Below are 24,639 nucleotides of genomic sequence, written 5' to 3'. Positions count from 1 at the left end.
AGCACTGTGCAAGCAATCATATTGAAATGGAAGGAGTATCAGACCACTGCAAATCTACCAAGACCCGGCCGTCCCTCTAAACTTTCATCTGGAACAAGGAGAAGACTGATCAGAGATGCAGCCAAGAGGCCCATGATCACTCTGGATGAACTGCAGATATCTACAGCTGAGGTGGGAGAGTCTGTCCATAGGACAACAATCAGTCGTACACTGCACACATCTGGCCTTTATGGAAGAGTGGCAAGAAGAAAGCCATTTCTCAAAGATATCCATAAAAAGTGTTGTTTAAAGTTTGTCACAAGCACCTGGGAGACACACCAAACATGTGGAAGAAGGTGCTCTGGTCAGATGAAACCAAAATTAAACTGTTTGGCCACAATGCAAAACGATATGTTTGTCGTAAAAGCAACACAGCTCATCACCCTGAACACACCATCTCCACTGTCAAACATGGTGGTGGCAGCATCATGGTTTGGGCCTGCTTTTCATCAGCAGGGACAGGGAAGATGATCAGAATTGATGGGAAGATGGATGGGGCCAAATACAGGACCATTCTGGAAGAAAACCTGTTTGAGTCTGCAAGAGACCTGAGACTGGGACGGAGATTTATCTTCCAACAAGACAATGATCCAAAACATAAAGACACATCTACAATGGAATGGTTCACAAATAAACGTATCCAGGTGTTGGAATGGCCAAGTCAAAAGTCCAGACCTGAATCCAATCGAGAATCTGTGGAAAGAGCTGAAGACTGCTGTTCACAAACGCTCTCCATCCAACCTCACTGAGCTCGAGCTGTTTTGCAAAGAAGAATGGGCAGAATTTCAGTGTCTCCATGTGCAAAACTGGTAGAGACATAACCCAAGAGACTTGCAGCTGGAACTGCAGCAAAAGGCGGCGCTACAAAGTATTAACACAAGGGGGCCAAATACTTTCGCAAGGCACTGTAGAAAGGTGAGATATAAGTACAGTCCATTTACTGTAAATACTTACAAAATCCATCTGTAAGAGTTCGGTGCCATTTAAAAATCAGCTGGTGGGGGAGGGGAGCTTCACTTTACATGGTCCTTTGACTTTTTCCCATTAGTTTCTCTTTTTTTCTCTCTCTTTTAACTTTTCTAAAATTAGATTGCATTGCATTACATAGATAGAAATGAATCTCATGAATTTGTTGTGCAAGCCTCCCAAAAATGGAGCTGATGTGAGACATGCTTGACTTCCAGGACAGATCCTTCGTAAAGATTCTTTATGTTTCCCAGAAACAGACAGAAGAAAATAAATGATGCCCGTAAAAGAATCATGGGACTCTGCGGTCAACAGGGGATGAGATAGCAGGTTTCTTTTCCTCCCAAGAACAAAAATTAAAAAGTTTTCACCTATTAGCACACTCGTGAAAATATTTTATGATGAATCTAAGGATCCAGTTTGACGTTTTATTTTCTACTTCTGTGAAGTTTTTGTGTTGACTCAGCATTTGGTGGGGTTTCTGCGTTTTCTGATACTGAACAGTTCTTCCTGTTTATCTAGTCTAAAATTCAGTTTTGACTAAACAAATACCCTGATTTTTTTTTTTTTACAGTGTGGATGGATTTACTTCCAGCCCCAACTGTCAGAAATACGATGTAGAAAATTACACACTAAACCTATGAATGTTTTATTTTTTATTTTATCTTTCAGACAACGCTGCAGACAGATGAGGTAAAGAATGTACCCTGTGGTACAAGGTGGGTTTGCTTTTCTGATAGTCGTAAATCACACGGGGAATTGAAACTTATTGCATTTAACTTTACATCCATATAGACCTACGCACTCTGCTGCTGCATGCCAACATATTACCAACCAGGCCGTTGTTTCACACTGCTGCTTTAGTAAGAGACTTTAATGTTGTGTTTTCCAGTGGAGGAGTGATGATTTACTTTGACCGCATAGAAGTGGTGAACTTCCTCATTCCATCAGCAGGTACCTAATGATGACTTCTTCTGCGCAGACGTTGTCAGATGAAATACATTGTTTAGCTGTATCCTGAGCACTCGTTCCCCTCTGCAGTGTACGACATAGTGAGGAACTTCACGGCAGATTACGACAAAGCTTTGATATTCAACAAAGTGCACCATGAACTCAACCAGTTCTGCAGCGTTCACTCACTGCAGGAGGTCTACATCGGCCTGTTTGGTGAGTGCCAAGCGGAGTGCGCACAAATGTTTCATCGAATAATCCTCCGAATTTATTTACTTTTTGGGTGTTTTTATTTATCTAGGTGAATTTGCTCCAGTTTTGTTATAATTTATTGTTCCCCGTTGCAGAGCGAAAAGGTGGAATTGAAAGTATACCCTCTTTCAGTCGGTCTGTGCACACTGTGTGCGTGATAACTTGAAAATAAGTGCAGTACCAACTTCCAGGAAACAGGAAAGTCCTTACAGAAAGTTATCACATAATGTATCACCTATCGGGGGGGGGCACGTCTGATTGGACGAGGCGTATTCGGAAGGTCATATCTGATTGGACGATAGAAAAATGGGAACAGAACTTCTGGTTACATTTCAAAATAAGAGCAACATAACTGGGTAGTGGGGAGGGCTAAATGTTTCTTTTTAATACCTAGCCATTACATTAAAAAACAAAATAAATTTTGGTTGTTGAAAAATGTGAAAATAGTTACAATCGATTCATAAAGAAAGAACAATAAAGTAAACAAAATATTAATGATACTTAAACTGGCTTTGGGACAAAGGATGTTTCCTTTAACTTCACATTTTCTTGTTCAACCTTTTAAATCAGTCACTGCAGATGAGTGATTTGTCAGTTTCTGTAAGATTTCTACAACTGGAGCAGGTATTTCTGTTTACTGGTTAACTTCCTCAGCTGTCTCACATTTTAAGGGTCAGTCCTACTCCATGTTTCAGCTCTTTCATAGATCAGATCTCATAGAAGAACTTCTAAAGAGAACATTTTGTTTTTAGCTTTTGTTTTGTGCCATTATCTCGTTACAGGCTCATGATCTTTAATTGAGACCAGACTTTGACAAATGGGAGTAGGTTTCGCTTCAAATGCTTCATATTTCATTGTACCCAGACCACATTCAAGACAACCTGTGTCAGGTGCAGCTACAACCAAGAACAAAAGAGAATCTTCTTGTGTTTGACAGCAAATATAACACTATTTCTTAGAAACCTTCAGTTTAAAAAAAGAGTTGACGTAACTTAACTAAAGAGCAGCAAATACAGTTAGCCAATCAGTGTTTGCCCCCCACAAACACCTATTCGCCAGAAACGCCCACTTTTGGTCTGCAGAGAACCCATTCTCAAATCTTTTATCGGTGCACCCCAACACGTAAGAAAGATTCCCTTCAAAAATTAAGTTGCTACATCAAAATCCAACACGGCTGATACACACAGGCCACTGCTATCATTTGAGGAAACTATGCTTTCTAGTTTTTATACTGCTTAAAGTATAGTTTCCTCAAATGAACAGGGTATCTGCTCCTCCGTTGGTTGTATCTGGTGGTGGATAAAATTACCCTTCTGTGTCTAGGATCCGTCAGTCTGTGCCGCCTCTGATGAGAAAAATAAACCTCTCTCTGTTCTTCTACAGTTCAACTCCTACTCACTTGAATATCTTGCACCAAAAACATTGTTTACTTTCATTTTCTGTTGAAAACTACAAATATTCACTGTTCAAATCCTTTTTGACAGGGGACATTGGTGTACCGCTTGAGTTATACCGTTTACTTTCAAAGACACTCATAATTTAAACAAAATGCTCCTATAAGCTGTAAGACATGTGGGAACATCTAAGTACAGATGAAGTAGCAGGAGCAGGAAACCATTTAGAAGGAGTTTCCTGTGATCACATTCAGATGAGCATATCATAACCTACTGTTTCAAGAACTCTCAGCTTTTATACCAGTTTCTTCTGACTATGTTACTCTTGGTTTAAATACTCATGGCATATCTTGGACAAGTTCTTACCTGATAGTGGTAAGTGGCGGCCATCTTGAATAGTATTGACCCCACTGGTTAATGGCGTGTAGATGTGCATACAGTGACTTTTCTCCATGTAAGAAGTTAATGAACTTGCAGCCAAATAATATTTATAACTTGCTTACAGTATGGGCAGAAAATAATCTTTGATGCAGCCTGTGAGCAGCTATGATGTCATTTTACTTTTTTACTGTTTTAACAGATTTCACAATTTGATGTGATTACTTTAATTAAAACTGTGAGTGAATTAAGGGAAATAACTCACCTACTCTCCTCTTGTACTTTCTCCAAATAGACCAAATTGATGAAAACCTCAAGTTGACGCTACAAGAGGATCTGACGTCTATGGCACCTGGGCTCATCATACAGGTACACCTTCAGTATGTACAGATCCACAGCAGGCTAAAGTATTCGTCAAGATCACAGTGTACAAGTTGATGTACTGACCTGGGATCCCTCTGCTTTGTGGAAGCAGCTGACACTTGCACTACGTGCACCAGGTCGCGCCCCTGCCCAGCAGAGACACGGCGGGAGCGTCTTCATCCACCTTCAGCTGTGTGTATATGTCTGTATGCAGGGGTTCTGACACATCAGCAGTTGTGCGCGCTCTGCAGAGCTGTCTGGAGACGCTCCTGTGCATAAAACGTGCACTGTCTGCAGGGCGCACAGCTGAAGGTGGATGAAAACGCTCCCCACGGGACATGCGGTCCACGTCTATGCTGGACAGGAGCGTGTGCACGAGCTGGTGCACATAGTGCGGCCGGAACATCAACTCTACAGACTGGGCAACATCTTCTCTCGTTGTATCTTTAATAAATAATCAAAATAAAAATGCGCAATGACTTTGGACTTTACGGGGCAGAGATTTGAGTTGCCAGATCCAGGCAAACGGTTGCCGGAATGCAGCCAATCAGAATGAGGGAGTTCCTGGATCATGTTCCGGCAGGATCCGGCTCAAATTAACCACAGCTTACCCATCATTATCAGTCAAATTGACCTTTAACCCCATCACAGTCAGTTTTATACTTAATAGTCAGGATGGTTATGTGGGGGGTTTCATTACATTGATATTATTTCATGTTCATGTGATATTATTTACATGAACGCTCCTACAAGAACCCTGCAGATGTTGGATGCTGTCTATCATGGTGCACTAAGATTCATAACTGGCTGTGATTATCGTACCCACCACTGCACCCTGTATTCATTGGTTAACTGGACATCATTAACTTCACGCAGACTCTCTCACTGGTACATTTTCATCTTTAAATCACTTCTTGGTCTGTTGCCTTCATACATCTCCTCCTACATGTCTCTGCATGAGTGCAGCTACGGAGTGCGCTCTCAGGACATTATTACCTGCAGTGTTCCCTCAGTGAGGACTGAACTAGGCAAAAGGGCCTTCTCCTACTCCGCTCCTGTTTCCTGGAATATCTTACAAAAAGATTGACCTTGACCTCTCTAAGTGGCTTTAAAAATCTGTTGGACTCCTGGCAGGGTCCAATGCAGACATGTTCCTGTTTTTAGTTTTCTACATTTGTCTTGGAATCTAGCTGTTTTTTGTTTTGTTACCTTTTTCCTTTTAGCCATCCTATTTGTTAAAAAAAAAAAAAAAACTGTAGTATGAGTTTTTATAACTGCTTATTGTTGTTGCTGTTGTCCATTGTTGTCATCTTTCTTTGTTGAAATCAGGTCTCTCTTGTAAATGAGTCCTCGAGGCTCAATGGGATTTACCTGTATAAATAAAGGTTGATTGATTACACTGACATTTTATTGGTAGGTGTAATATGGCAGTACGGTAGTCGTTTATCGTGGGGGATCCGTACCCGGAAGCCCCGTGATAAGTGAAAGACTGCGAAGTAGGAATAGTAGAACAAGTAATAAGTAGTAGTTTATTTTAGCATTTATATATATTAGGCATTTTAAACCCTTTCCACACTCTTGCAGTATTCTAAACGCTATATAAAAGAGCACAGAATGTCATGATTTCAGCTCTCTGCCTCCGGCTGCACTCTTGGCCACGCCCACTTCTCCACTCTGCACAGAGATCAACTGATCTGCAGAGCAGAGATCAGCTGTTCATCTGCAGGAGGAAGCTTCTCCCACAGCTGTGTGTAACACATCTACTGGGTTTCTTAGTTTCAAAATCTAGGTTCAGGAAGAGCCCAACACTATACTGGATACTATTGACCACAGAGACAAGTTTTAAGGTGAGAAACAAAACTGTATTTAAATCAGGAACAAAACAAATAAATAAACATTGGCTATGCAAACAAATCTGAAAGAAAAAACTTTGTTATAAGGCCTTTCAGTTTCAGAAGAAAAACCCCGAAGATGTTCAAAAAGATGTTCAAAAGTTAGAATCCATAACTTTGCATCAGGTCCATAATTCAGAGTCCACAGTTCCTACCAACTCAACAGGTAGGGTAGTTCTTCACAAAAAGGTTCTTGTGTCAAGGGTAGCTCACCATCAGAGATTCCACAGGAATATGAAATCATCCACAAAAAAAATCTGACCTATAGAGAGGTAAAAAAAAAAATACATTAAGCATTCATTTGGTTGTACAACACTTCGATTTAGATTACCAAAGCAAATGTTTGGTTTACCTTTAACTTCAATCTTCGTTTTAAATAAAAGAAAAAACACACAACATTTATACTGATATACTGATTTGTTTCCATCTTAATACATAAAACACAATCATTAAACAGTACAAACCTTGGTTTTCAAAGTGTAAATGGGTCCAAAGCTTTTGTTCTGGTGGGCATCGAGTGTGGTTTGTAGTGCTGAGCTAACAGATTTAGCTTTATAAGTGGCAGCAAAAGGAGAGTTTGGAAAATTACTTTGTAAGCTTGGTTAAATCAATAAGAGGTTTTACTAACATCTACTGAACACAACGAACTCACCGCTGATTGTGTGTAGAAAGGTTTGAAAGTCCAAAAAGCCTTTCCAAACAGGTCTCTCAGTCTGACAGAGGAAGTGAGGAAACAGGAAGTGACATGACTTGCTGTCACTCTTTATATACACTCCCATAGAGCAACATGCAATTTGGTAACCAGGTGCAGCTGCTGAACCATGGATTACACCTTCCCCCCAATCTCATGTACGTCTCGGACATGGGGCTGTTTGCTGTATGGCCTTTGACGATCCAGAATAAGGGGTTCCATCAGTGAGGGCATATGAAAATGCCGTAGTCAGTCCATGAAATAGTGACTAGAGAGAATCCAAAATTGGGTGTCCGAGCTCAGTATATTGGAGTCGTTTTGGGGCAGATTTGGATCTACTCGAGTGACGTACAAGAGGAATATCTGGTGGCTGTTCATTTAGAGGTTGATGGGGGAGTTTCTCCTTGTTCAATTTGCAAGATCACATGTTTTATTGTCTGATCTTCTCTTTGTTTCGCAGCAAGCTTCGAGTTGGTCAGTTGAAGTACAACATTGGAATCAAACTGAATGTCATTTACATAACTGTCAGGTAACGCATCACTGGATGCAGCAAGAGACTACACAAGGACAATGTTATCACTGGAGGTAACATTGTTCGAGCCATAGACTACAGTATATGTCTATCACAAATTGCTTGAACAATATGCTGGTTTAGAAAAACAAGAGTGTTAGTTAAATGTTGCTGACAGAATCTGTTGATCCTTTCCATCTCCTTCTGTGAACTGTAGTCATCAGACAGGTTCCCATGAGGTCTGCGAGAAAGTCCATCTGCATCAGAATTTTGCTTTCCTGCTCGATACAGGATGTGGAAAGAAAAGGTAGACGAAGAAGCAAGCCACCTGTAACTGTTTGCGTCTAGTTTAGCTGAGGTCAACAGATAAGTGAGAGGGTTACTATCCATTATGACTGTGAAATGATTGCCATAGAGATAGTCATTGAATTTTTCTGTCACCGCCCATTTTAAAGCAAGAAATTCAAGCTTATGTGCTGGATAGCGAGACTATCTACGAGTAAGACCCCTGCTGGCATATGCGATAACCCTCTCTATTCCTTCTTGTTCTTGATAGAGCACAGCACCAAGAACAGTAACACTGGCATCCGTATGCAAAATGTAAGGTTTCTGAGAATCTGCAAAAGCAAGGACAGGTAAAGTTGTGAGTTTATGAATTATGGTTTCAAAAGAATGCTGGCAAACAGGAGTCCAGCGGCCACCAAATGGATCTTTTGGGTTCAAATATTTTTCTGGTTTCACAATAAGTTTCATAACTTTCTGTGATGGTGAATATCCAGATGTGAGGTCATGCAGAGGTTTAACAATAGTGGAGTAGCCCTTCACAAACCTTCTGTAATAGCCAGCAAAAGAATCAGAATCAGAATGCCTTTATATTATACGCAGTACAATGAAATTAAGAGCCACTCCTTTTTCCAGTGCAAAAAACACGCCTTAAGAAAACACACATTAAACACACACTAAAAATATAAAAAATGTAACGCAATATAGATAATAATGAAATGAATAAAATAATAATGAAAGTAAAAAATACAAGTATTACACAATTGTATTGCACATTATGGATATTAGTGAGGTAGTTAAGGTGACTGAGAGTATGAAATGTCAGTAGTATTGCACAATAGAAGTCCAGGGGTTTGGGAGGTTAGATTATTAAATCAGTGCATGTGTGAGTTCAGTGTGGTGATGGCTTTCGGGAAAAAACTGTTCTTGAATCTGTTTGTTCTTGTTCTGATGGACCTGTAGCGTTTCCCTGAAGGTAACAAGTCAAACAGTTCAAAACCCGGGTGTGAACAGTCCACGATTATGTTTTCTGCTCTGTTGAGGCAGCGTGATGTGTAAATGTCCATCAGGGAGGGGAGAGGGCAGCCAATTATCTTTTGTGCTGTCTTGACTACTCTCTGAAGCCTCTCCCTGTCAGCCAGGGTGCAGCTGCCGTACCATACTGAGATACAGTATGTCAGCAGGCTCTCGATGGACGAGTGGTAGAAGGTCAGCAGCAGTTTTGTGTTCAAGTTGTGCTTCTTAAGGACTCTTAAGAAGTGTAGTCTCTGCTGAGCCTTCTTGATGACCGCTGTGGTGTTCTCTTTCCAGTTTAGGTCAGCAGAGATATGGACACCAAGATATCTGAAAGTGTGAACCCTCTCCACGCACTCGCCGTTGATGTAAAGGGGGGCTAGGTTGGTTCTGTGCTTCCTGAAATCAATAATCACCTCCTTGGTTTTTTTGATATTCAGAGCCAGATTTTTCTCTGAGCACCAGGTTGCTAGCTCCAGGACCTCCTGTCTGTAAAATGTCTCATCTCCCTTAGAGATTAGTCCGACCACTGTGGTGTCATCAGCGAACTTGACGATGAGGTTGTTGTTGTGGGCCGGGCTGCAGTCATGGGTGTAGAGACAGTACAGCAGGGGGCTCAGCACACAGCCCTGTGGGGAGCCAGTGCTCAGCGTACGAGTGGAGGAGAGGTGGGGACCAAGTCTTACAGATTGGGGCCGATTGGTTAGGAAGTCTTTTATCCAGGCACATGTGAGTGGGGGGAGGACGAGATTGCCCAATGTATTTATAAGAATGTCTGGAATGATTGTGTTAAAGGCCGAGCTGTAATCCACAAAGAGCATTCGAACGTAGCTGTGCTGTTGTTCCAGGTGGCTCAGCGCGGTGTGGAGAGCTACTGCAATAGCATCCTCTGTGGACCTGTTGGTGCGATATGCAAACTGGTAGGGGTCGAAGTTCGGAGGGAGATAGTCCATGATGTGCTGGAGAACCAATCTCTCGAAGCACTTCATGATTACCGGGGTGAGAGCCACCGGTCGGTAATCATTCAGGCTGGTGATGGTAGGCGTTTTCGGCACTGGGATGATGGTTGCAGATTTTAAGCAGGGAGGGATGACAGCCTGGGCCAGGGAGAGATTGAAAATTCTGGTGAAGGTGGGGGCGAGCTGGAGGGCACATGCTTTGAGCACCCTGCCAGGTACTCCATCTGGGCCAGTAGCTTTCCTGGGGTTCACTGATTGGAGGGAACGTCTAACATCATGCTCCCGTACAGTAAGTGGAGTGGTGCAGTAACCGGGTGGGTGTGGGGGCAGGGCAGGATCAGATGGGTGCTGCTGTGGTGCATCAAAGCGTGCAAAGAAGCAGTTTAGCTCCTCTGCTAGTGATGCACTCAGGTCTCCTGTTGTCACCTCACAGCTTCTATAGTTAGTGATGTTTTTTATGCCCTTCCACACCTCCCGTGAGTTGTTACTGGACAGATGGGACTCTATACTTCTTTTATGGTCAGCCTTTGCAGTTTTTATTCCCTTATTCAGGTTGGCTCGAGCAGCTCGGTACAGAGCTCTGTCACCTGACCTGAAGGCAGCGTCCCGGGCTCTGAGGAGTGTGTGAACCTGGCTGGTCATCCATGGTTTCTGGTTGGGGTAAACACGAATGTTTTTGACCATAGTCACATTTCCGATGCAGAAGTTGATGTAGTCCAGTACTGTTCCTGTGTATGTTTCCATTTCCTGATGTTGAAATAAGTCCCAGTTAGTTTGTTCAAAGCAGTCCTGTAGGTCATCGAGTGCATTACCAGGCCAGATTGTAACAGTTTTTGTTGTAGGCCTTGCTCTGCGTCTGAGGGGGGTGTAAGCCCCCCTCAGACGCAGAGCAACCAAAACCAAGGAAGGATCTTAATTCCTTTAAAGTTTTGGGGACTGGCCAAGTTTTCAGGGTGGCAATTTTGTCTGGATCTGTTTCAACTCCGTTACGAGAAACGACATGCCCCAAGTAACGAACAGATGTTTGAAAGAAAATGCATTTCTCTAGAGATAATTTTAAGCCATATTCTTTCAGACGACCCAATACTTTCATCAGTCTTTTCTCATGTTCTTCAAGAGTAGGAACAAAAACAATCAGATCATTAATGAAAACAAGCACTTCTTTCAGATTCATTTCCCCCATACATTTCTCCATAAGTCGTTGAAATGTACTTGGAGCATTGGTCACCCCTTGGGGCATGCAATTGAATTCCCAGAATCCAAGAGGGCATACAAAGGCTGTTTTGGGTTTGTCAGTTTCTTCCATTTTAATTTGGTAGTATCCAGATTTCAAGTCAAGCACTGAAAACCACTGAGACCCAGAAAGTGCTGAAAATGTGTCCTCAAGTTTTGGTAAGGCATATGCATCTTTTATTATTTGAGAGTTTAGGTTCCTGTAATCAATGCAAAGTTGAACACTGCCATTCTTTTTTCTCACAACAACAATAGGTGATGCAAAGGGAGATTCTGATTAATTACTCCTGCCTCCTGAAGTTCTTTAAGATGTTTGCAGACAGCATCAATGTCTTGTGGATGAATGGGACATGGTCTATGCTTAAAAGGTGTTTCATCAAAGAGTTTTATTTTATGGGTCACGTTATCAGTTCTGCCAAAGTCAAGATCATGTATTGCAAACACCTCTGGAACACTACTTACCTTAGCAGTAATGTGTCTCTTCCTTTCTTTAGAAAGGGGTGAGTCTCCAAAGTTGAAGCTCAGGTTTTTCCTTAAGATATCCAGATCTGATTGGGCCAAGGTCTTTTGCTGATTGGCATGCACAGTCTGAAAAGCACTAGTTTCTGCAAGTGTACATCTAGCTGGAATGGTGACATCATGGTTTGACTCATTAACCACTATGACTGGCAACTGGCATGGCTGATGATTAGGAAGATCAACCAGGCAAGACTTAATCATTAAACCACCTGATAAAGAGAAGGTTGAAGGATGCTCAACAAGAACATACTTCTCAGACTGTAAGTTATGAACAACAACTCCCTCTAGCACAACTGTCTTCCCAGCAGGAACAGTTTGGGAGCTTTTTCCTTGCATTTTAATAATGCTATGACAAGTTTCAGCTGACTGCTTATGTCTGAATTCAAGTATTTTCAAAACAGCTCTATTTCCATAAGAGAGTGAATATCTAAGAGGCTGCACACAGGAGCTAAATCAGTTAAAATAATTCATTTTAAATAAAAAATCCATGCCGATCGTGCAGCTCATCCATCAATCAGTCAATTGTGTGTCATGTCCAATCTTACGTTGAAAAACCACGATAGAGCGAGTCTGCCAAAAACGAACTGCCAAGTAGCGAAGGACTACTGTACTCCTGTTGATAAATATAAACAAAGCAGTCTTATTTGAGCAAAATGTAATTTAGTCAATTTGTTACTACATTGGTGCTTGAAAGTTTGTGAAGTCTTTATAATTTTCTATATTTCTGCATAAATATGACCTCAAACATCATCAGATTTTCACACAAGTTTTCATATATATATATACACAGAGCAGGTGGAAGAAGGAAGTCCGCTCGCTCTGAACCGTGGAAGCTGAGCCACGAGTTTAGCTAACGTTTGGCTAACGAGCTGGCCAAAGAGCTGCTTCGGCTAGTGAGGCCTGCAGAGACCCAGTCCGCCGCCGTTAGGACCTGCGAGCCGCTGAAACCAAGCCGTTTATGGCGGAGACCCGGTCCGCCGCTGTTTGGACCTGCGAGCCGCTGAAACCAAGCAGTTTACGGAGGAGACCCGGTCCGCCGCTGTTTGGACCTGCGAGCTGCTGAAACCGAACCGTTTATGGAGGAGACCCGGTCCGCCGCTGTTTGGACCTGCGAGTCGCTGAAACCGAGCAGTTTACGGAGAAGACCCGGTCCGCCGCCGATTGGACCTGCGAGCCGCTGAAACTGAGGAATCTAGACTAAAGCTGTGGGATCTGGGAGCTGTTGCAACCGGGACCTGGTCTGTCACCGTTGGGGCTGCGAACAGCTGGACCGAGTGAATCGTGACACCGCGTGGGACCTGGAGATTGTTGCCGCTAGGCCTCGGCTAGACCTCGCTAGGCCTCAGCTAACAACATAAGCCTGTGAACCTCGTGGCTGGATCCTGTGCTTCTGAAAGTTGAGACTAATAATCCAGAAGTATCGTAAGTAATGCCGAGCAAACACAGGGATAAGAGACAAGTGTCGTAAAATATTTCAGAAGATATGGAGAAAGTTAAAAAGTCTTTGAACTTTTTGAGTGCTGAACTGACTAAATTATCAGCTAAATGTGACTTACTGACAGGACTGTTTGAAGAAGTGAGACAATTGAAAGAACTGATGACTAATAAAGACAGAAAAATAGCTGAACTGGAACAGAAAGTAGACGACATGGAACAATACACAAAAATAGACAACTTGGTGATCACTGGACTGGAAGTTAGGAACCGAACTTATGCAAGAGTTGTTTCTGGTACTAACACAGCAGAAGATGCACCACAGGAAGAACTACAGACTCTGGAGGAGCAAGTAGTGAATTTTTTACAAAACAAAGACATTGACATCGAACATGAGGACATTTCAATCTGTCACACCCTGCCCAGCAAATCAGATAAAGCCAAACCATCCATAGTCATCAAGTTCATTAGCAGGAAATCAAGAAACAATGTAATAATGCAAGCAAAAAAACTGAAGGGAACAAATGTTTACATAAACGAACATCTAACTAAAAAAAAATGGAAATATTGCACGTGAAGCAAGGTTGTTGGAAAAAAACAGAAAAAAATAGCATCAACTTGGACAAGAAATGGAAACATCTGGATCAAAATACAGGAAGGATCTCAGGCTAAAATAATAAAAGACCTGAAAGATCTGGAAAAACTAAAATGAGCTCAGGAGATGACAGATGATAAATCATTGACATAACTTCACAAACAAGAAATTAACAAAATATAAAACAAACAAATACATCAAACATGGCAACATACGAAGACTTAGAGTTTAAAATATACAATGTTGAAGATGCGATTGATACAAATTTTTTCCCTGAAATAAAAGACTGTAAATATTACAATGAAGAACAGTTTAATGACATCAATATAACTAATGGAAGTCTCTCTATTATTCACTTTAACAGTAGAAGTTTAAATGCAAATATATCCAAAATAACAGATTATTTAAAACAGCTAAACAGAACCTTTACAATAATAGCACTGTCGGAGACGTGGCTCAACGATGAAAACACAACTAATGTTCACATGGAAGGGTATGAATTATATCATGTGAACAGAAGCAACAAAAGAGGTGGTGGAGTGGCTCTATTTGTTAAAAATGAAATAAAATGTAAATTAATTAATGAAATGTCAATAGTTGTTGATAATATCATGGAAATAATAACAATAGACATAATAAACAAGAATGATAAAAACATATTGATAAGTTGTGTATATCGATCTCCAGGATCAAATATAGAAATATTCACTGATAAAATCGTACAACTATGGGACAAGAGTTTTAATAAAAGCATTTTTTGTGTGGAGACTTTAATATTGACCTGGGAAATAAAACAGATTCAAATAACATCGATACATTTACAAATTCATTGTGTAGTTTAAATCTTTATCCGTTAATATCAAAACCACCAAGAATTACAACTCATAGTGCTACAATAATCGATATTTTCACAAATGTAACAAATGGGGATGTGATGGGAGGTATTTTAACGAGTGATTCAAGTGATCATTTACCAGTTTTCATGATTTATAAAACTGATCAAAACATTACAAAAGAAATTACAATTAAGAAAAAAACAATAAACACATCAAAAAAAGCACTGGACAAATTAAAAGATGATTTACATAAACAAAGCTGGAAAGACGTGTATGTTGATGATGTGAACAGATCATATGATGAGTTTATGAATATTTTGGGAGCTCTGTATGAAAAGAATTGTGTGCAAAATAATTGTACAAAGAGAAATGTTGTTGATCAACCATGGATGACGAAAGGGTTGAGAAATGCTTGTAAAAAAAATAATTATTTGTATACATGTTTCTTGAAATTGAGAACACAAAAGGCTGAAGATAAATATAAGAAGTATAAAAATAAATTAGTATGGATTATAAGGAAACACAAGAAGGAATATTATAGTGATTTATTAAATAAAAGTAATGGTGATATGAAAGCAACATGGCGAGTAATAAATAGTGTTGTGAAAAGTCATAAAGCAAAAACAGGTATTTCACAATATTTTTTGAAGGATGACGATGAAATCCATGATGAAAATGAAATTGTAAATGGATTTAATCATCATTTTGTGAACGTTGGATCAAGCCTTGCTGCTAAAATACCAAAAGTAGACAATAATGTGAACCATTCAGTTATAAGTTGTGACAACAGTATTTTTCTTAATGGAACTGACAAAGAAGAAATAATGAATGTAATAAAAAATCTTACAGATAAGAGATCAAAAGACTGGGTGGACATGGATATGATGTTTGTAAAGGACATAATGAGTTATGTTATCGAGCCGTTTACATATATTTGTAATTTATCATTTTCAAAAGGAATATTTCCAGACAATATGAAAGTAGCTAAGGTAGTTCCTCTCTTTAAGAATGGTGATAAATGTGTGTTCAATAATTATAGACCAATATCCTTATTACCACAGTTCTCAAACATTCTAGAAAAACTATTTGTGACCAGATTAGATAAATGTATTACTAAACAAAACATTCTAAGTAGTAGTCAGTATGGGTTTAGAGCAAAAAACTCTACATCAATGGCTCTCATGGAAATAATAGAACAAATAACTACTGCTGTCGATCAAAAACAGTATTGTGTTAGTATTTTTGTTGATTTAAAAAAAGCATTCGATACTATTGACCACACTATTCTCCTTGAAAAATTAAATAAATATGGTATAAGAGGACCAGCATTACACTGGGTATCTAGCTATTTGAAAGATAGGAAACAGTTTGTACAAATAAATGGTGTAAGATCTGACCTGTGCAATATCACGTGTGGAGTTCCTCAAGGCTCTGTACTTGGACCAAAGTTATTTATTTTATATGTGAATGACTTAGTGAATGTATCAGGACTCCTCAAATGTGTCCTTTTTGCAGATGACACCACATTTTTCTGTTTGGGTAAAGATATAAAACAGATGTTGGAAATGATGAAGACAGAATTTGATAAAATACAAACTTGGTTTAAACTTCATAAATTATCATTAAATTTAGATAAAACTAAATACATGATATTTAGCAACAAAAAGAGAACTGTTGATGATCCATTCAAAATTGAGGGTGTTGAGATTTGTAGAGTTAATGAGATTACATTTTTGGGTGTAATCATTGATGAACAGCTAACATAGAAAAATCACATAAATTCTGTAAGAACAAAAATATCTAAATCTATTGCAGTACTATACAAAGTCAGGGAATTATTAAATGATAAAGCTCTGTACATGTTGTATAACACAATCATTGTTCCACATTTAATCTATTGCATTGATGTTTGGGGGAAAGTGTGTAAAACATTTACAAAACCTATTTTTATTTTACAGAAAAGAGCTGTAAGAATCATCACCAGAAAGCATTACAGTCACCCATCAAGCACATTATTTTATCAACTGAAGTTATTGAAGTTCCATGATTTGGTAGATTATAGTATTTTATCAGTTATGTATAGGGCTCAAAATAACACATTACTATTAAATATCCAAAGAAATTTTGTTAAAAGACAAAGTTGTTATAATCTCAAGGGGATAGAGATATTTGTCAAACCACAATTCAGAACTAGTCTGAAGGGAAGGTCTACCTCAATCCAAGGAGTTGGATTGTGGAATGGTCTAGAGCGTGATGTGAAAAATGTCAAGTCAATGTGTACATTTAAGAAAAAGATCAAAACTGAATTGTTAAAAAAGTATATATGAAGTAGCTTAGTGTGTGTTTTGTATTAGAATTAGAAAAATTAGAAAAAGTTATTCATTTTGTTCTGTTACTTGAAAATTATTATGATTGAAATAATTGTTTGAAAAAAGGGGCAGATATAATAAGATTTTTTCTTCTTTCTGCTGCCTTTCATTTTAAATCTCTTGTGTCTTTCTTTATATTGTTATGGAATTGTTTTGTACCTTTTTAAAATGAATAAACTTTATACCATACCATACCAAAAGTAGATAAAGATAACCCAGTTGAACAAATGAGACAAAAAATATTATACCTAGTCATTTATTTATTTATGAAAATGATCCAATGTTACAGATCTGTGAGCGGTAAAAGTATGTGAACCTTTGCTTTCAGTACCTGGTGTGCCCCCCCACTCCCCATTGCAGCAATAACTGGAACTAAACATTTCTAGTAACTGTTTATCAGTCCTGCACAATGGCTTGGAGGAATTTTAGTCCATTCCTCTGTACAGAACAGCTTCAACTCTGGGATGTTGGTGGCTTCCTCACATTCACTGCTGCTTCAGGTCTTTCCACAACATCTGGATTGGATTAAGGTCAGGAGTTTGAGTTGACCATTCCTAAACATGAACTTTATTCTTCTTGAACCATTCTTTGGTAGAACCACTTGTGTATTTAGGGTCATTGTCGCTGCATGACCCACCTTCTCTTGAGATTCAGTTCATGGACAGATGTTCTGACATTTTCCTTTACAATTCTCTGATGGAATTCAGAATTCATTGTTCCATCAATGATGGCAAGACATCCTGGCCCAGATGCAGCAAAACAGGTCCAAACCATGATACTACCACCACCATGTTTCACAGGTGGGATAAGGGTCTTGTGTAGGAATGCTTTTTTTTTTTTTTTTCCTTTCTCCAAACAACACTTTTCATTTAAACCAAAAAGTTCTATTTTAGTCTCATCCGTCAACAAAACAATCTTCCAACAGTCTTCTGCTTGTCCACGTGATCTTTAGCAAACTGCAGACGAGCAGCAATGTTCTTTTTGGAGAGCAGTGGTTTTCTCCTTCAAACTGCTGTGCACACCATAGTTGTTCAGTGTTGTCCTGATGATGGACTCATGAACATCAACATTAGTCAATGTGAGAGAGGCCTTCAATTGTTAGAAGTTACCCTGGGGTGCTTTGTGTGTGACCTCGCTGACTATTCCACACCTTGCTCTTGGAGTGACCTTTGTTGGTCCACCACTCCTGGGGAGGGAAACAATGGTCATAAATTTGTTCCATTTCTACACAGTCTGTCTGACTGTGGCTTGGTGGAGTCCAAACTTTTTACAGATATTTTGTAACATTTTCCAGCCTGATGAACATCAACGGTTCTTTTTCTGAGGTCCTCAGAAATCTTCTTTGTTCCTGCCATGATCCAATTCCACAAACATGTGAAGAGCAGACTTTGATAGATCCTGTTCTTTAAATCAAACAGGGTGCCCACTCACACCTGATCATCATCCCACTGATTGAAAACTCCTGACTCTAATTTCACCCTCAAATTAACTGCTAATCCTAGAGGTTCACATACTTTTAACACTCACAAATATGTAATATTGGATCATTTTCCTCAATAAAATAATGACCAAGTATAATATTTTTGTCTCATTTAACTGGGTTCTCTTTATCTACCGTACTTTTAGGACTTGTGTGAAAACCTGATGATATTTTGGATCATATTTATGCAGAAATATAGACAATTCTACATTTAATCACCACTGTAAGTCTGCTGGTTTGTTTTCTGTTTTCTTCTACTGAAAGTTATGGCTCCACATTCCTGTATTCCTCTTTGGGAATAAGAACCACCCACCAGAACAGAACTGAAACTGCAAAGTTGTCACTAGTTATGATGAGAATATAATGAAACCCAAAGATCTTTGCTAACATCTTACATCCTCTACACTTTCCCAGCCTCTGTAACACTCCTGGGGCATTTTTTTCAAACATTGTTTTCAGAAAAGTTTAATATTAGGGCAGATTATGAGGCTAGATAAATGTCAGGTGGGTGTTTATTCTTGTTTAATTCACTCTTTCTACACCAATGAAAAAGCACAAACAGTATTTCATTCTGGGACATTAAGTTATTAAGTCTTGTGTTTTGTTTCCTCTAATTCTCCTGTATCAAATTAAATATTTTTTTAGAAGTTAGTCTTCACGTTCAGATGATCTTTAGCAGTACAAAGTTCAGTCTGGTCATCTGGACTTTTTTTTTTAATGTTTCATCTTTCATCCAAAGGACTTCATCAGTCCGAGGAGCCACAACAAATTCGGTCCCACAAGCAGCACACTTCCATAGTGGACCAACCAGTTTGCTGGTGATAAGATAGTTTCTGGGGCCCACCCTCTCCTCCGTCGACGACTCTGAGGCAGCCAAAGTGTTTGGGAGTGGGAGTGTACTGCTTGTGGGACTGAATTTGTTTGTGGCTCTCCGGATTGATGAAGTCCTTTAGATGAAGGATGAAATGTCTCAACAACAACAACAAAAAGAAAACATCCAGAGGACCTGACTGAACGTTGTTGGATGTTTTACCTGGAGTATTGATCATGAACTTTGATGTGTTGGAGCTTAATTTTTATTCTTCTTCCCGACAACTTCCTCGATGGTGAAAACGTCTTTTTATAGCCATTGCTTTAATGTAGTGTTTATTTTTCTCTTCACAAAGTGTTTTCTCTCTCTCTCTCTGTGCTCCACAGGCGGTTCGTGTCACTAAACCCAATATCCCAGAGAGTATTCGGAGGAACTATGAGCTCATGTGAGTCTACTTTATTTTCCCACTGAACAAGAAAAGCTCGCTGTAGTTTTTTTTTCTTGTGAATAAATAGACATGATGTTCGTCCAACTCTTGGTTCTGTGTATGTTGGCGGTGGACAGGAGTCAGCAGTTTAGTCATGACCACACTGGCTGCTGGGAATTTAAACTCCTTCAGTGAGCCACACACACACATGGACATGGTCATGAAAGGACAATCTGGGCATTTTAGTGAACGGCAGTTACCATTTGCAGGAGTAGACATGAGGAAATGTCCTGGTGGTCCAGTGGACAATCTCTTAACAGAATCTGGTTGTTTTCAACCTTTACAATAAAGAAGGTGAGAGATCTCAACAAAAATGTCATTTCTTAAGTATATTGCACAATATACAAACTTTAATATAAATAAATGTCCTCAGTCAGCCATCTTGTGGACTGTTTGGAGTTTCCAAGATACTGAGAGGGAGACAGAAGCTGCTGGAGGGGACCTTCCTCGTTCTCCTCCTCATCAGAGTTTAAAAGAGAAGCACTCGCAGCGTATTTAAGACCGGGATTAAAACTGAAAGAAATCTTTTGACTGAAATATTTTCTACAGTATACTGAGTACATGATCTTAGTACAAATACACAGTATACACAGTACATGACCTTAGTACAAATACACATTATACTGAGTACATGACCTTAGTAAAAGTACACAGTATACTGAGTACATGACCTTAGAATTCTAGATCTTACTGAGCGACACAGTTCTAGTTCTAGAATTGCGCTGTTCAAGGTGGCTGCATGTTGGAGTAGCTTGTTACTTTCATTCTGAGTTAATGCTTTTGAAAACATTAATTGCTATTTTTTCTGGATGTAAATCACTCTTTCTGGATGATTACTTCCTCTGGTATCGGATGCTGTGCAGCTGGAAGGATTTTTACTGAAACCTTGTTACTTTTGGACATTTGTTATGATGTGTAACCATGACAACAAGTTGTTTTTTACAACTGGGAGCAGGTGGTTAACATCTCAAAGCTCAAATACCTCAATTACAGCCCCAAATCCCAAATGAGTTGAAAAGGAGACACTGTGGACGCATCTTTTAAAATAAATAATAATAATATATAATATTGGCCATTGTTGTCAGAAGCATGTTTGTAATGTGGGGGGGGGGGGGGTCCCCCCCCCCGAAAATTTTGAATAAAGTAGATGCCATTTCCTGCATTCTGGTGTATTTTAACGGGTTGTTTAACATTTAGTTTTACTTACATAAGTAACACTTGATTCTATAACTATTTGAGTTAATGGCACAACAAGAAGTAGCCTGACCAACAGCTGTCCTTGTGTGAATAGAGCGCACTCCGCTTCTCTCACGAATCACTGAAATTCAAAAAAACGCTCATTGGCTGGAATGAAAGTTTGCCTGTGAGTTCATTGGTTGAAATTTTTTACCTCTTTGTAAACTTTTGTTGTCACTACATAAATCACGTGACACAGGTCTGTTTTGACCAGGAGGAGGGGTTTCCTTCCCCCAGTCTGCACGCATTTCTGCGCTGCATACAGACAGATTGTAGAGAGCTGCGCTCGGGCTGACAGTTTATTATAAAGCGGGAGATAACCAGATGTTTTACTTGAGCATTTGAGCAGTTGCACTAACTGCGCAGCATATATTTTCTTGTGCGCGGAGAATATGCGAGCAGTGCGCGATTGCGCAGGCGTGCAGCTTAGAGGGAACATTGGTCCCACTCCTCCTCGTGAGACAGGAGGGCAAATTCTTGGACTGTCCCATCAAATTGGGGCAGTAGAGAAAACACGTTTTTTTTTTCCCACTTTCACTTTTACAGATGACGGAAATTCGTCGCAGCAACAGGGAACTTCTGTTTCTCGTCTCTAGAGAAGTCTGAGATTTTTTACATGTTCTGAACAAATATCAGCTGGTAATTAGTACAAGACTGATTAGAGCAGTTCTAAAGCTGGGGGGACATTATTACTGCACAGTATTTTCTCTGGTTAGATGCTACATGCATCCAGTTTTGTTCTCACTGTTCACATTAGGCACTACATAAGTTAAGGTGGAAAAAATAATTATTTTCTCAACATAAGTGCAACCAGAATATCAACCCCAGGAAAAGCAAGATGTGCATGTCATTGAGTGAAATATTTGATCCAAACATGACTCAGTAGCAGGCGGAGAAACCTTTGTTGGCAGCACAGCAGTAAGAGCTTTCTTGTAATTGGTCACTGGGTTTGCAAACCTCTCAGGAGGGGTTTTGACCCACTTCTCTTTACAGGAACTCTTCTTCAGTTTCTCAGCTGCCACTTGGCAACTCAAAGCTCCAACTTCCTCTGAAGATTTTCTCCAAATTAGATGTTTAGAGACTCAGTCACCACATATTGGCCTTAATGTGCTTTTTGTTTAGTCACTTCTTTGCTACTTTGCCAGGATGTGTTGGATCATTGTTGGCTCTTTCCTGCAGATATTTAATACATCACAGTCTGTTTTGTCTTCCAGTAATGAGGGCTTCAACCACACATGCCAAATTTGGTGAATCTGAATGAGAAAACATTTGCCCTGATTCATGCTCATTCAATAATCCAGGAAAAATCTCACGTTTGTTAGCAAGTATGAAGTCTCAACGACGGTTGAGACTTCATACTCGAGCGTCCGCCCTGACCGACTGCAGTCAGCTCCGCAGGCAAGAGGCGTTTACCTTCGGGACAAATTGAGTTTGATGATTGGTCATTTGCTGACACGCCTAGTGGACTGATTGACAGGTCGCACAAAAATTTAATAGAGCTGGCAGCCGCAGCAATGTTATGTTTATATGTTGTTAATAAAAAGTTCTAAAACAAAAACAAAAATCAGGGAGCGCTGGTTCTGCAGCCCACACATCAGACCGGCCCACCATGAAATCTCCAGACCCTCCCGCAGCCATGCTGGACCTGAGTTTAATTTGCTCATGAAAAATTCCTTCATTTTTCACCATTTCAGTCATGGCATCAACGGAGGAGGAAGAGATCACTTGCCTCATGGGAAAAAAAGCAAACAAAAGAAAAGGCCATTAAACCAGGCCAGGGATGAAGAAGGGGAATTTGGTGTCGCATACAAAACAGTCCGTCGCCGGACAGTTTAGTGTGTGACACCGAGTACGCGTACACGGTCGTAAAAACTGAGCTTTGTATGGACATGCCCTGCGGGCGTCCGCTTCCACTCTTAATCCATTACACGTGAACCTCGGTGGACTGAGGTCTGCCCGAGTCTGTGGGAGCCTTTACAATGCTATTACTGCTAGTATCACTCACCCCCCTGTGAATAGCAAGCGGCCATCAGGGCACTAACGATCAGTCTTTAGGCTGATGATCCTCCTTGATCATGTGAACAGCTAGTTCTGGATGTCACCAACAAACTGGCAGATCCACTATAGCTATGTTTACATGCGCACATGTTTTTGACCAGATTGAAATGTTTTCAGATTAAATAATTCAAATGTATTGTTTACATGGGCACAATCTGTTCATGATGAGCGTTTACATGCAGCGGGCTTTGTTCTGAACAGCAGTACTGACATGTGCAGAGTGGTAAACTCTCCTTAAAACAACACAGAAGAAGAAGTTCTACTTCCGGTTTACTTCCGGGATGAACGTAAACAAACCTGAGCACCCAAAATGGACCCGCGACAGGTTTTAATGACGGTGGAGACGTTACTGCACTCCCTGACTGAGCCACAGGTGATACAGATCATTTTGAGCTCTTTCAAAGTTTCTAGTAGAAATGTTGTGTCGCTCACCGACCAGTTTTACTTCCTCGACATGCTAATATTATTAGCATTAGCCAGGCAGAAATGACAAAGTCGCACATGCGCAGTCAGGTCAGTTTTTCACGATCAGAAAAAAACGAACAGGTCAAGTGTTTACATGCACACCTATCGGGTTATGAATCCTTGTAAACCACCCGTTTTGTTCTGATCACAAATTCTTTCAGATCACGCTGAATAAACAAAAAATAACCCGAATTGGGGGTTCACATGACACGTTTTTATTCTGAACAGCTGTTTGATCCGATTACTTATGTCCATGTAAACATAGCTAATTATGAGAAGGTGCTTTTTATTTATAAGACTGAACTTAGTACAGCTCCTCAGACTGAAGAAGTCTTTTGGATTAAAAACAAAACATTTCAACAAGTTTTAATTTTTAATTTTTTTTGAATCCGTGCAGAGGACCTGATTTAACTTTGTTAGAGTAAACAGTCCGTTGTACTTGTTGTAACTGGACGCCAGCCAGGCTCAGCTGGAGTCAGACAAGCCTGTCTGACAGAAGAACCTGGTCCAGATTGTTGGATGTCCCTTTAGAACAGGTTAAACTTGTCATGTTTGAAGAATTTAGCCTTGTAGAGTTTGGGAGTTTCTTTTGACTAGTTTGTATTTAATCACTGAGAAGTCACCGTGATCCAGGTTTAGTGTGCAGACATTTTGCTCCATGCTGGCTCAAAGTTCAGAGGCTGGACATCTGCCACTGCTTGACTCCAACACTCACACTTTGTCTGAACCTCCTGAGTTTCTTAACAAAATGTTTTCCACATCTTTACTGTAAATCTCAGACTGTGACATGAATCAGGACCTCCAACAGATGTGGAAACCCTAAGCATGTAGCCATAGACCGTCAGGCTTTAATGTAAAAACTGTTTGCAGGGAGAGTGAGAAGACGAAGCTGCTGATCTCCCAGCAGACACAGAAGGTTGTGGAGAAGGAGGCAGAGACCGAGAGGATCAAAGCTGTGATCGGTGAGAGAAAAAAGAAAGAATCATTGATAAATCAAGCGGGTTTTTTTACCCAACACAGGCTGTAAATGGTGTTTCTTTGTCTTGTAGAGGCCGAAAAAGTGGCACAAGTTGCAGAAATTAAATATGGACAGAAAGTTATGGAGAAGGAAACGGAAAAGAAGATCTCTGTAATAGAAGGTTTGTGTTCAGTAGTGGAGGAGAAGAAGGAAGGACAGAGCTTTCCTGTTCCACAATCAACATTTGAACCCTCTGAACAGCAGAGAAAACACACAAACTATGTAAATACAGCTCATATGTCTGGTTCTTAAGATCACGCTGCACGTACTCAAACAAACACCTGTTTGTTGTCCAAATAAACAAAGTTCTAGTTTTTATCTACTGAAAATAAACCTTCAAATATAAAGATTTGTGTAAAGAAAGGGGTAGAATCCGAGTCCAAACGTTTTATCCTTTTATTTATAT

At 40.0% G+C, this 24,639-nt stretch overlaps 1 protein-coding gene across 1 annotated transcript in view; it reads left to right on the top strand.

The window, feature by feature from the left end:
- LOC119414100 (erlin-2) overlaps window positions 1-24,337 on the top strand; it is a 41,180-nt gene extending 16,843 nt beyond the window's left edge. The window contains exons 4-10 of the mRNA XM_037681226.1: window positions 1,678-1,724; window positions 1,898-1,959; window positions 2,047-2,172; window positions 4,276-4,350; window positions 19,358-19,414; window positions 24,086-24,177; window positions 24,265-24,337. Coding sequence (XP_037537154.1) covers window positions 1,678-1,724; window positions 1,898-1,959; window positions 2,047-2,172; window positions 4,276-4,350; window positions 19,358-19,414; window positions 24,086-24,111 — 393 coding nt within the window. The 3' untranslated portion in view covers window positions 24,112-24,177; window positions 24,265-24,337. The remainder of the gene's footprint in view (window positions 1-1,677; window positions 1,725-1,897; window positions 1,960-2,046; window positions 2,173-4,275; window positions 4,351-19,357; window positions 19,415-24,085; window positions 24,178-24,264) is intronic.
- The last annotated feature ends 302 nt before the right edge of the window (window positions 24,338-24,639 follow it).

Source organism: Nematolebias whitei, chromosome 8, assembly GCF_014905685.2.
Source record: "Nematolebias whitei isolate Nwh7 chromosome 8, NemWhi1, whole genome shotgun sequence".
In the NCBI taxonomy this organism is placed as follows: Eukaryota; Metazoa; Chordata; class Actinopteri; order Cyprinodontiformes; family Rivulidae; genus Nematolebias; species Nematolebias whitei.
This window is presented reverse-complemented; position numbering and strand designations above follow the sequence as displayed.